This window comes from Puma concolor, chromosome E1 (genome assembly GCF_028749965.1).
Source record: "Puma concolor isolate L17-30 chromosome E1, mPumCon1.1.hap2, whole genome shotgun sequence".
Taxonomy (NCBI): domain Eukaryota; kingdom Metazoa; phylum Chordata; class Mammalia; order Carnivora; family Felidae; genus Puma; species Puma concolor.
Genome location: NC_141680.1, coordinates 48,820,492 through 48,833,109, shown reverse-complemented (window position 1 = coordinate 48,833,109; position 12,618 = coordinate 48,820,492). Strand labels below are relative to the sequence as shown.

General features: G+C 45.0%; 1 protein-coding gene across 3 annotated transcripts; it reads right to left on the bottom strand.

The window, feature by feature from the left end:
• Window positions 1-965: 965 nt before the first annotated feature.
• On the bottom strand, window positions 966-12,515 carry LOC112864707 (intercellular adhesion molecule 2). Of its 3 annotated transcripts, none has more exons than XM_086687713.1 (8): window positions 12,365-12,515; window positions 7,446-7,521; window positions 5,848-6,114; window positions 4,664-4,984; window positions 4,128-4,406; window positions 3,313-3,582; window positions 2,399-2,641; window positions 966-2,201 (listed from the first exon to the last, which is right to left on the bottom strand). In XM_086687713.1, exons 2-8 carry the CDS (start codon window positions 7,498-7,500, stop codon window positions 1,993-1,995), a joined length of 1,644 nt encoding a protein of 547 aa, XP_086543839.1. In that variant the 5' UTR covers window positions 7,501-7,521; window positions 12,365-12,515; the 3' UTR covers window positions 966-1,992. The 3 variants fall into 3 exon arrangements, with proteins under 3 accessions (XP_086543839.1, XP_025783534.1, XP_086543840.1); XM_025927749.2 differs by having other exon boundaries at window positions 12,377-12,514; XM_086687714.1 differs by lacking the exon at window positions 3,313-3,582 and having other exon boundaries at window positions 12,377-12,513.
• Window positions 12,516-12,618: the final 103 nt, after the last annotated feature.

The window sequence follows — 12,618 nt, the reverse complement described above, 5'->3', positions numbered from 1 at the left end:
CCTGAGGAAGCCAATCATCCTCCTAGAAAGATCCATGGTAGAGGACCTGGGAACCTGGATCTGCAGAAGCACCAGGTTTTATGGACTGTGTGGGACTGTCAACAGTGACACCATGTGGCAGTAAGAAGCAAAGGCAGGAACCTCCACTGTGCCTCAGGGCATGGGGGCCTTGAAGTGGGGTTTGCTCAGTGAGAGAACCACAGACCTGATGCAGCTGATCTCAAGACACTGAAATGGCTGGAGATTGCTGCATCAGGCTGCTCTATACTCTTTTCTTTTAAACTCACTTCCTTATTTCCTTAAGTATTCAATTCAGAAAAGTGAGCAAGTTATATTACATGATGAGAGAGTGATGGCTGCTGTATTGAGTGGAAAAATGGAGGCTGAGGTCATTTGGAGGGGGTGGGGGATGGGATGCTCTTTTGCAAAATCAAACAAATTATTTCCAGTTTCCTCCCAAGAAGCTTTTTTCCTTGATCCTGAGTTAGGCATTCTTATAAAGACCTGTTTTCCCAGTGTTAAGGTGCAATTGTGACTTCCTGTTGACTTGCTCTGGCTTCCCTCAGTGACTGTAAGCTTGTAGAAGGCAGGGACACAGTTTTGTCCACCCTTATATCTCCACTGCCTTGTATGTATTGAAATCAAAGTGTTATTTTTATACCTAACCCATAACCCAGACTCAGAGGTCTGGAAAGAATGAATCTTTTTACTTTGATGCCTGATGCTGTATTCTTTCTAGCTAGTGTCTTCTATTTGGAAGGGTGTAGACCTCTATCTTGAGGTCTGAACTTTAGTTTCAAGGGCAGGTCAAATAGGCTGCTGCCCTGAGCCAACACACCACCTGCCCTGGGCTAGTTGTTTGTGCTACCGACTTGACATTCTTTTCTTAGAAACTGTACTCAAAATGCAACCATGTGGCTTAATAAAAGTTTTCAAAAATGACACAGAAAAGAAATACTTTCAGATATTGTAAAATCACTTTTATTTTTTTACCATATCCAACATTTCAGTGACCCATACATGACTGATTTAGGAGAAAAGATCTGGTTTTATGATTTTTCATGTCTTCTGTGGGGTGAATATATTTTTTCCAAAGAACAGAGAAGGAAGCTGAATCATGAAATCATATGGTGAACATTGTCACAGCAGGAGTTGTCCTGAAGCTTAAAGGAAATAGTTTTCAGACATACAAAAATATGTACTTCTTTATGGGAAGGGAGAATAACCATTGGAACTCTAGCCTTAGAGCCTATATGGAGAAAAAAAATTAATATGTCAAATGTGAACTCACAGATGATCACTTTATAATGGATTATGAAAATGAATTCAGAGATGTTTGGAGCCCTTAACCTATGAGGGCAATTTAATGGAAGAACTCTAACTTCCACTTCTGGGGCTAGGTAAGCTGCTTGTCTGACCCAATGTGGAGTTTATGACTTTTACACTCCTCTAGTGAGTTGAAGCCAGCTACTGACCCTTAATGGTGTCATCAAACTCAGCTCTGGGAGCCGGCACTCCAGAACCTCAGGTTAGGGGATCAGGGGAATGTGTAGGTAGGAATAGGTTCTGATTCCTATCTCTTTGTTTGGTACTCCCTTTGAAGTCCTCTGTGGACTAAAAAACTGGTTCCCACTTAGTCATGAAGAAACCATGAGAAATGAGTTGCATTTCTGAGATATTTCTATCTCTTCAGTCTGATGTTGAAAGCAAAGGGCTTTCTTTTGGGAGTGAGTGGACTGATTAAGCACACAGTAAGAAGCAAGAGGCCCTCTCATTAGCTGGACACTGAGACTGAAATTCTGGTGACTAGAATGAACTCAGAGGAGCTGAGCTTGTGGATGGATGAGATACAAGGGACATGGGGGTCTGAAACACTGTTTTATGGGACTGTAGAACACAAAGGGTAATGTCTCTTCCTTTTTCCTCCCCCACTTTCCTCCCGTAGGAAACCCCAGGAGTAGAGGTTGCTTTCAAACAAATAGCTGTTTCCATTTAACAATTATGTGCATTGCATTTTTCTGCTTGCTGAACAGCAAACTGGCTTTCCTCCTCTTTGTTCTTCTCTTTCTGCCTATAGGGCAATTTCCGCCTCTCTATTTTGCAAGGCCGGTAGTTCAAATACAGTGCTATGGTGATTACACCCACTCCAAGAGCGACAATAATGATGACAAAGATGGTGGAGCTGATTCCTTCATCCAGTCCTGCCCAAGCACAGAAGACAGAGAATTGGGAGGGTCAAGAGGGCAAGAGAATCCCCCCCCTCCAGCTTACCATGCCCACCTCTCAGTCTCACCCTTCCCTACCCACTGAAATTTTTCTTCTTTCCCTATTTGGGTAAGAATCCCAAACCCCTTGGGCATTTCCATCCTAGGCCTGGCAGCAGGAAAGCCACAGTCACCTCGAACGATGACAGCAATGTCTTTGCTGACAGAGCCCAGTTGGTTAGAGGCTGTGCAGCAGTAGGTTCCTGTGTGGTTCTGGGTTGCTTTCCGTGGCACTTCAAAGTTGAATATCACTCCATTCCAGGTACACACCAAGGTTGGAGTTGGGTTTCCCTTTGGGACGCAGGCAAGCAGCTGCTCTGTCCCTTTCACCCACGTCTGGTTGCCAGGGCAGTCAGATTCCTCTAACCGGGGCTTGTCTGGAAAAGAGAGTCCCCCAAGGAGCTGAGCTCAGTGTGCCACATTCCTTCTTCACTGAGATGCTTAGCTTCCTCTCCCCTAATCCAAAAGCTGTGTCCCTCCCACCTGACAGCTTTACTTCCCAAGGGAAGGAGCACTGTTGCCTGCTTTGGGGCACTCTTCTGTCTTCCATTTTCTAGGGGCAAGGAGTCAGAGATGCAGCAAAGGCATCTTAATGGATTCAGACTCAATGATCTGGCCTGTCCTATCAATGCTGGCTTCCCTGCTTCCCATCTTTGCTTCTCAGTGAGTGAGGAGATGGGTAGGGGCGAACCCAGAGATGAAGGATTTTCTACTTTTCAAAAACACAGATTTTTATATGAAAATTTCCCTCCTCAGCATAAACTCCAACTATCACTTCCTGTGTTCTCAGCCATCAACCCTCAACTAATACCAGCTAATCACCCTGCATTCTCTTTTCCGTTCCCAGGTCCCCCTCATGTTTCTCTCAGCTTACTTTCCTGGGGATAATGTAAGCTTGGGGAGCTTTAATTTTATTTCACCCTTTGATGTTTTATTTTAATGAGAAAAGTGTAGCAACTCTAATAATGAAGTTGCTGGCCAAGAACCCTGGAGATGAGAGACTAATAATAATCCTTGTTTTGACAAGAAAGATCAGGCCTCTACTCACATAAGACATGGAGCTGGACCGCAGTGGTTTTGCTCAACCGCTGACCCTGAACCTCCAAAGAGGCCTCACAGGAGAAATTTCGGCCGTTATCTTCCTCCCTGGTGGTAAGTAAAAGCCAGGCAGGTTCCCCAGGGGCAGGGAGATCCGGGGCTCCCTTAAGCCGAAGAGTAGGGCTGGGTGATGTTAACACATGCCCCAAACAGGTCACATTAATGTCTGTCCCTGCCAATGGGTATAATTCTTCTATCTCTAGGATTGGTGGAGGGAAGCCTATAAGAAAAGGAAAGAGAGAATCAAACATATTTCTCAAAATTCTCAGCCAGTTCTATACTCTTGCTTCTGATGGTATGGTATCTAGGCAGATAAGACAGGGAAAACTTTGGATACCCTACTGCTTCTGTGCTGAATGGCAAGAGCAGTGAGATTTGGGAATTTGAGAGCTCTTCTTATGACAAATGCAGTGTCCATACATTTGGCTATTGCCTCTATGGCAATGCCTCTATGGCAATAGGACAGCAAGATGGGTTTTCATCTTATAAATTTCCTCCCCACCTCAAAAAGTTGTTCCCAGAAACAAGCTGAAGGACCTATAATCACTCTGTAAGTAAGATGGCCAGAAGAAACGGTGAAGGCTGAACACAACTACTGTCTCAATGCATGTCTCCAACCTGCCTGCACTCATCAGAGAAAGATCACATGAGAGTGTACCGAGGAAAGGTTAATAGGGATATTTGCAGTGGAACCACCAAGGATTTACTGTGGAAGTTTCAGTGGCAGAGAACCCTCGTGAGGAAGAGAAGAGGCAGCTCACTTACTATAGACATGCACTGGCTCTCTTGTTTTCTGTTCCATTGGACCCAGAGATACAAGGCAAGACAGCTCCTGATCACCAGTCTCCATGGCCCGAACTGTGGCATTGGCCCATGCTGTGTCTCCCTTCCAGGAGACAAACAGGCTCAGCTCTTGGTCTCCCAGGAACATGTGGAACATTACCTCTCTGGCGGGGAACACTCTAGCCAACTCGCAGCTCACAGCCTCTGCCATCCCAATCTCCAAAAGTGAGGAGACCCAGATTTGGGGACTCTCAGAGAATTCTGCCAAAAAATGAAGAAAAGGAAAGAAAGGAGAAAAGCCATGATAAATCATGTGCTATATAGGACCCCACAATTTAGGAAGGGAGTGTGGCTTAAAGCTCTCTGTCCCCCAGGGTAAGATTACAGCCCAGGTAAAGATGGGGCTCAATTACTCTCACACCCTAATCCTAAACTCTGTGGGAACTTAGTCCCAAAAGGCCAAGGTAAGATAAAGAAACTGAGCCTCAGGATCCTTCCATACCTGGGCTCTGACTCACCAAAGATCCGGAGTACCTTGATGGCTGAGCTACTGTGAAGGAGCCCTCCACCATGTGAACTCAAGTCCAGTTCTGCACGGCAGGAGAAATTGCACCTATCGTCTTCCCTTTGGGCTTTGACATTGATGGTGATCTCAGCTCTTTGGGAGGCCACAGCCAAGTTCATAAAGTCCTTTCTGTGTAGTTCCTGGTTACCCTGGAGAAGGGTAAGGGTAAGGTTCTCCAGGGGTGCTACACTGGGCACATGGCACTTCACTGTGAAGGCTTCATCCATGGCTACCCATGCAGGCTGCAGCTCCAGGATCACCTGCTCGGGTGGCTCTTTAAGAGAAAAAGGTGGGCTTGATGAGAAAAGGCTACTCACCTCTCCAGAAAGAAATGGTATAGGACAGAAAGCTGGTGATACAAGGTGACCGTTACTCTTAAACCATCCGATCAACTGTGTCAGCTTTCTGCCAACCCTGCCCTACATAAGACAAGTCAGTCTTCTGGCTCTTCTTCTGCCCATCAAAGGTGGCTAAAGTCATAGCCAAGAAATGTGACTGTTGAGGGGCAGGTCCCTCGCGTTGACTGTTGCTGCCATTCTGGAGAACTTTTATCTCTTACCAGAGGTGCTTCAGAGGCATGAGCAGCTTCTGAGGAGCTCCTTAGCATCACACAAAAACTACACCCTAGTCTACCAAGCTTTTACCCCAAAGAGATCACACTTACTCTTGTGGCCATATCCTTGCCAATGCTATTTGCCCACCTGAAAGATCTTCCTTACCCATGCCCTTCACTTCAAATCCTTACCATTCTGCAGGAGTGAAGCTCAAGAGCCTCCTTTTCCATGGAGACAGAGACCCTCCTTTTTCCAGTCCCTATTTATTCTAAGAACTTGTGCCAATAATTTAGCACAAGTTGTATACTTTTTTGATCATTTATAAGCTGGCATTATTAGTATATGCCTTCTATACCTGAACATATTCTCAAGCACGATGTCTGGATGCCCTCTGTGGTCTGCTCCTAATTTAAAATCCTTCACCAAAGGGAAATAGAAGTAATTGGCTCTAGAATTCCTGCAGTATAACAGAAATCTCTACTAAGGGCCCAAATTGTCTCCCCCAAAAGAAATCTCTAATTTTTCCCTAAATAAGACATAGTCATGTTCCCCCAGTCTTCCCTTCCTCCTCAGCCCTACTCACGATACACAGTGATGTCAAGGCTTGTGTCCTTTTGGATCCCTGCACAAGAGAAGAAGCACTGCAGAACAGAATTCTCTGTGACATCCTCCAGAAGAAACTCCTTCCACTGAGGTCCTTTGTCCACCTGGGTTTTCTTTAAGTAAGTCTCAATTCCACCGGGTCCTGGGTCTGGACAGGTAGTGCTGCAGTTGATCATTAGGGACTGTCCAAGCTTTACCAGGGCCTGATCTGGCCAAATGGAAACCTCAAATATCTCTTCAGTTGCTCCTGAAATGATCAACCACATACATATGCCAAAGACTTTGGTGAGGACCACAAGACCCTAGTCTATCAAGAAGGCCTAGTCTATCAATTTGTAGGTTAGAAATAGGAAACCTACCCTGAAGAAAAAGTTACAAAGAACCAGACAAGAAAAAGACCCTTAATGAACAGGTAGAACCCTGATTCCACCATTCCCTGCATTCATTATCTTTCTAGTAATCTTGGTTTCTCCATTAGTGTCACCTTGGAAACTACAGAGTTGTTAAAAATCATGCCAAGGAAACCATTCTCTTCCTAAGCTTCCAGATGTCTTAGAAGCTCCCAGGACTGGCTGCTGAGGGCCCTCAAGGGCTTAGTAGGCCCTAGAGAAAAGAGCTCTGTGCTTACACCTCAAATCAGTGTTTCTCTGAAATTATGGTCTAAGAATTGCCTTCACCAGAATCACCTGGAATGCTTGTAAAACTACAGACTCTAGCTCCACCTCAGACTGAATGATTAAGAACTTGTGAAGGTGGGATGTGGAAATACGCAGTGAACAGAACAAGCACTCCTGATGATCCTTATGCACGCTGAATTACGAAACCCACTAGCCTAAAGGTGACTCCTAGGGTCATTCATTTCCCAGAATTTTTCACCTCTTCTCAAAATAAGACCATTCCTTTTTTGCTTTGGTACTAAGGCAACATGTTTTTGGATGCTTAAGAGTTTAGTCTGTTAGGGAAATCTCAGGTGCAATGAGAGAGACATCAGGTAAAACTTTCAGATGCCTTATGTAGGTGAGAGGCACGGTCTTCTGGAAGCTTCCCCACAGGTCCCCTTTAGCTACGCCATGTCCACCATCTGTTTCGTCTACCAAACACTGGGCCCTTCTAGGAATACACAACTCATGTAGCAGTGTTACCCACTAAGGCTCCAGTTCCTTTCTTGCCGTCTAGAGCACTCGCTCCTCACAATTAAGCTATGGGTCCTCTCCTATCAAGACGCTATTGCAACTTCATGACACAAAAGGTGGCAACAAAGAAGTAAAAATATTCTTAAGAACAGAAAACTAGGACAGTCCTGGGCTGGCAGGGGGCCAAAGAGAGAAGGCATATTTCTTAGGGGAGAGTTTTCTCTGGTGGTTTGTTATCCTGTTCCTCAATTTGGGTTCCCCAATTATAAGCTAGAGACACCTACAGATTCTGTGTCCTAATGATCCAAAAATAGGAATCTCTCCCAAGGGTCCAGACAAATGAATAGTATATTTTTGCCCCATTCAATACTTCTTATACTCTTACTGACCAGCCACCTGCACTTTGGCACATACTGACTAAAGAAACTATCCCAAATAGCCTTACCTGGGCCAGGGTTCAAAGCCAGCAGGGCCCAGACACAAAACAGTAGCATTTCCATCCTTGTGAAAAGGGCCAAAAGCTGGAGAGAAAAGAGAAAACAGTGCTGGAGAAAAGTGACCAAAGAAAATAAAAAGGATATAGAGAACTATTTCTTTGGTATTGCTAAAGATCAAACCCTTTCCTGACACCTTGAATGGTCTGGAGAAATTATAGCAAGAGTAACAGTGGTATGGTGTGGATGTACTAAAAGGACGTAGCAAGGGGCACGTGGCGTGGGTGGCTCAGTTGAGCTTCCAACTTCTGGTTTCGGCTCAGGTCAGGATCTCGCGGTTTGTGGGTTCGAGTCCCATGTTGGGCTCTGTGCTGGTGATGCAGAGCCTGCTTGGGATTATCTCTCCCTCTCTCTGCCCCTCCCCACTCGTGCTGTCTCTGTCTCAAAATAAATAAAAACTTCTTAAAAATATACAAAAAAAATTAAAGGACATAGGAAAATAGTAGGGGATATTAGATTAAGTGAGATTCCTGTATATGTTTGTGTTGCAGTTATCTGTTTACATATTTGTCTCCATCTACTGGAGTCAGTAGAAGGCAATTAGCATGGAAACATGAAAAACGAAGTTTGGAGAGATGGAATCAATGTGTATCTAGCACTGTCCAGTGGGAAATGACCATGAATCTAGAAAACATGGTCACAAGAGTCCTGTTCTCTGATGTAAGGGAGAAATGTTTCATCAGGGCTCCGTTCATGACCTCTAGGAGATATCCCTCAAGACAATCCATCTCTTTCTGCTCTGCCTCCATGTTCACCAAGCAACCTTTGGATTATTTCCTTGGCTGAGTTAAGTCCTAATTGTCCACCTCTCTTTTCTCCACCGATCTGTACCAAGTTTTTTTTCTTTTAAAGCCCCCCACTGAAGCTAATTTATTCTAAGAAAGGTTTTTTAACTAATCCTGTCCCTCTTCACAACCCCTCACTTACAACAGATTGTCTGCACCTCCCTTTACACCAAATGTGATTTCTGAAGCTACATGTTAAAATGCAATTCACTTCAGTGAATTATTTTTAATGATGAATTCATTACTATGCTAGAAATTCCCTGAGGACAAGAGACTATATTTATCTTGCATCTCCACCTCCTAGCACAGCGCCTGGCATGTTATGGATACCCCACGAAGTGGATGACTACCCTCTAATTCTGTAGTATTTGAATTTTCATACGTTGGGTTTTACACAGGTGTACCTTTACTTATATTCTGGTCTGAAAGGGCATATAAGGTGTGGGGTTTTTTTGGTCTTTTTTATACATGCATAAGATAACAGGCATATCAAAATTTATATTTCCAAGTGAATGTTACTCTTCGAATACTTTGGGAGGCTATAAATTTATTCCAGTAATGACACCATTATTCAAAACTTTTTTTTGAAATGATTTAGAGCTGGCTTGTAAGCTACACAAGAAAAATCGGTCTATTAAACTATTTTGTTATTCTTTGAGGAATAAATGATATGACTCAGACACCTTATTCACCAGATTTAGCTCTGAGTGCCTTAACATCTCTTTCCAAGGAAGATCTCCCTATCAACTGAAGACATTCCTAAGTACCCCAGACTTAGAAGGAATTTCAAAATAAGAGTTTTAAGTAATAACAGCTGTTTGAAAAAGTACAAAAGCCCTGAGTGGAATTGCTTATATTCATACATTATTTCAGCAAACAATTATTGAGCACCTACAATATTCCAGGCTCTTAGAAAGGTATAGAAGTTACCAGGATTTATCCCATGACAATAGGAATCCCTGGAAGTTAGTGGGAAAGACAAATGTAAATAAAAATAACAATATTATTCCAAGTGTTACTATAAAAATGGGGGGGGGGTGACAGTAAAGTGAGAATTAAATGACTAAATTCAAGCCAAGTGTTTATCCCAACTCCTGGCACATAAGACTTCAATATGTTAGTGAACGATGGTGATTGTGCCACTGCTACTGATAATGATAAATTGATCCAGGAGCCTTGAGGAGGGAATCTTTACTTCTCTCTGAAGGAGCTGAGGTTTTTCAGGTCTCCTTTGAACTGCATTTTCTATTATGACTGGAAGTTTATTAAGGGATGAGGTGATACGGAGAGGAGGTCAGGTCAGACTTATTTGAGAAAATTCAAGAAGTTCAGTATGGGTAGCATACAGGAAAAAGGATTGTGGGATAAAGAAGTAGGTATACAATTGGGTCAGTAAGCAGGAATTTACAGAGCTTTTAAAGCAGGGGGGTGAGATAATCAGCTTTATTTTTCAAAATGACAACACTGGCAGTGTGTGGAAAAAGAAAGATGGAAGAAAAGACTGATGGCCACGAGATCTGGTAGAAGGTGACTGCGGTAATCTAAGGGAGATCCAAGAGGGCCTGAAGGCATTAGTGACTGCAGAATTTTTATATAGAGGATATTCAGGGGGATCTCTGTCTGGTTGAAAATGGGGGTTAGAGGTTATGTTTGCATAGTAAACATACTTGTTTTACTTAAAAGCGTATGTTACAGATTAATAAAATAGCAGTGTTCTACATATTTTTTCACATCGCATAATATTTAGAATATATCAATTATTCATATCTACTTTTAAAAGCATCAAGGGGAGGATAGAGGAAAATGGCATCCCCACTGTTTGAAGGGCATGCATAACATTCGTTTAGCTATATAATTTTTTAAAAATATCAGTCACGTTGGACACTGTAGAATCCCAATTTACTGTTGAATTCGTTGAGGTAAAGTGCTCTCTTCCTAACACCCATTCCAAGCTAGGCACTTACTATGGATCTGTATCTCACTTCATTGACTCTTTTCTCAACCACATCTTGTCTAATAGCTTCTAACATTTAGTAACCATATACAGTACTATGTTCCAGGCACTACGCTGACTGGTTTACTTTAGTTATCTCATAGCAATCTTATGATAATTGCCACTTTTACAGATGAGATGGAGACTGGAAGAGGTAAAGTAACTTACCCCAAATCACACAACTAATTAAGAGGTGCAGCCAGCATTCAAACCCAGGCATCTTTACTGCTGGGCAATTCTTACTACTTCACTGCTTCTTTATATTCAGTGACTCTCGATTATCTGTGCTTCGATGGGGCCACTGTGCCACAAACAATCCTGCATAGTGGTTAATCCAAGAGCTCCTGTTTCATTCATCTCTCCTTAGCTTGCTGATGGTACCTTTCTCTGCAAACCTAATCTTGCTGTGAATTAATCTTATAGATTATATTCTCCTAGAGCCTTGGCTAAAAAAGATCTCCCATCTTTGATCTCTATAAGCCAACCTAGGTGGTTTTCCCTTGTGGTTGCCACTAGTACATGCCACGTAGATATAAGAAAATGGAGGGGGGGGCAGGGTCGTGCTGATTCTTGTTGTTTTCATTCTGGGATACTGACAATACTTTGTTTGTTCTATGTTGTTCCAAGTGCCCTCTCCCCGCCCAACTATCCTCTCAGCTGTAAGAGTTCATCCTTGGGGGAGCCTGGGTTGCTCAGTCGATTAAGTGTGGGACTTCTGCTCAGGTCATGATCTCACAGCTGATGAGTTTGAGCCCCATGTCAGGCTCTGTGCTGACAGCTCAGAGCCTGGAGCCTGCCTTGAATTCTGTGTCTCCCTGTCTCTGAACCTCTCCTGCTTGTGCTCTGTCTCTCTCTCAAAAATAAACGTTAAAAAAAAAAAGTTCATCCTTGTTTTCACGTAGCATCTTACGATCAGGTACTGAAACGTGACATTTTTTATTCATTCATTTTCTTTTAATTTTTTTAACGTTTAATTATGATTGAGAGACAGAGAGAGACAGAGCATGAGCAGGGGAGGGGCCGAGAGATGGGGAGACACAGAATGTGAAGGAGGCTCCAAGGTCTGAGCTGTCAGCACAGAGCCTGACGCGGGGCTCGAACTCACAAACTATGAGATCATGACCTGAGTTGAAGTCTGACGCTCAACCGACTGAGCCACCCAGGTGCCCCTTACTCGTTCATTTTCTTAGAAAGCAAGCAGCATCCCTAAGAGGAAATGAATTTTTAAATCTTTTTTAACTCCTTTGGCTTACTTGCTCTGTAGTATTATATGCCAAATGAAAGGTTTAAAGTGTCTGAAATCCTAGGCCTCTAATCCAGCTCCTGAAGGGTTGCAGGGAGGGCGTAGGCAGGTGAGGGGAGGACGGCACACGCCGTCATGCCCTTGGGATGGCTTTGACTGTGGAGCACACCTGGCCTTCCGGTCCGAATCTGGGGCGCTCCCAGGGTGTCCTGCAGTTTCTCATACATCCGGGAGTCACATCCCACCCTCTGCATGGTCTTCTCCCTCGAATTCCCTGGAATTCGCTTCCTCCTCGCGGAACACTCCCCCCAGGTGAGCGTACGTTCGTGATCAGGGCTCAGCACGAGCACCCCCATGTCCTACCCCCATAGTGCCCAGGCCGCTGCCCGCCAGCCCCACGCTACTGCTTTTGGGACGCGCACCTCCCTGACACCTCGCTTGTCAGGCTGGCGGGTCTACCTCCCCGGCCGGACTGTCAGCCCCGGGAGGGCAGGGCATCCACACCTCGACCCGACACAACAGCTACAAAGACTCGAGGGCAGGACCGAGCCCGGCGCTCGGACGCGGAGCGCAACGCCCGTTCCCGCTCAGAAGGAGGCTCCCGTCTGGCCTGCACACAGTGTGGCTCTCACGCTCTCGGCCCGACAGGCCGGGAAGGGTTTCAGAGGCGGATGGTATTTAAAACGTGAAAGGTATGTGGAAAAACCACTCCAGCGAGTGCCCCTCTGGGTTTCCGGCCCACTACCGCGTGACAAGGCGAAGCCCGTCACACGAGGTCAGGCCTCTGCAGACCTGACGGAAAAAGCCGGGAGGAGACACCGGCATGAACCTAAGCACACAAAGCAAGACCTAAATCCTCACGGAGGGCCGCTCCTCGCCGCTCGCCGCTCCTGTCACTCCTGGGATAGCTAGACCGCTCCGCTGCCTCGCCCGCGCTGTTCTCAGAAACTTGCCACGCGCTCAGACCGTTTGGTAGGCAGCGCCAGGCGGGGGCGCGCGCGCGAGCTTCTGGCCGGAGGATTTCCTGATCTGCCCAGAAACTCGTGACGTTTAGCCAGAAGCTTAGCAAGGGTTGGCCGAGGCCAATGGGGCGGACCAGGAAG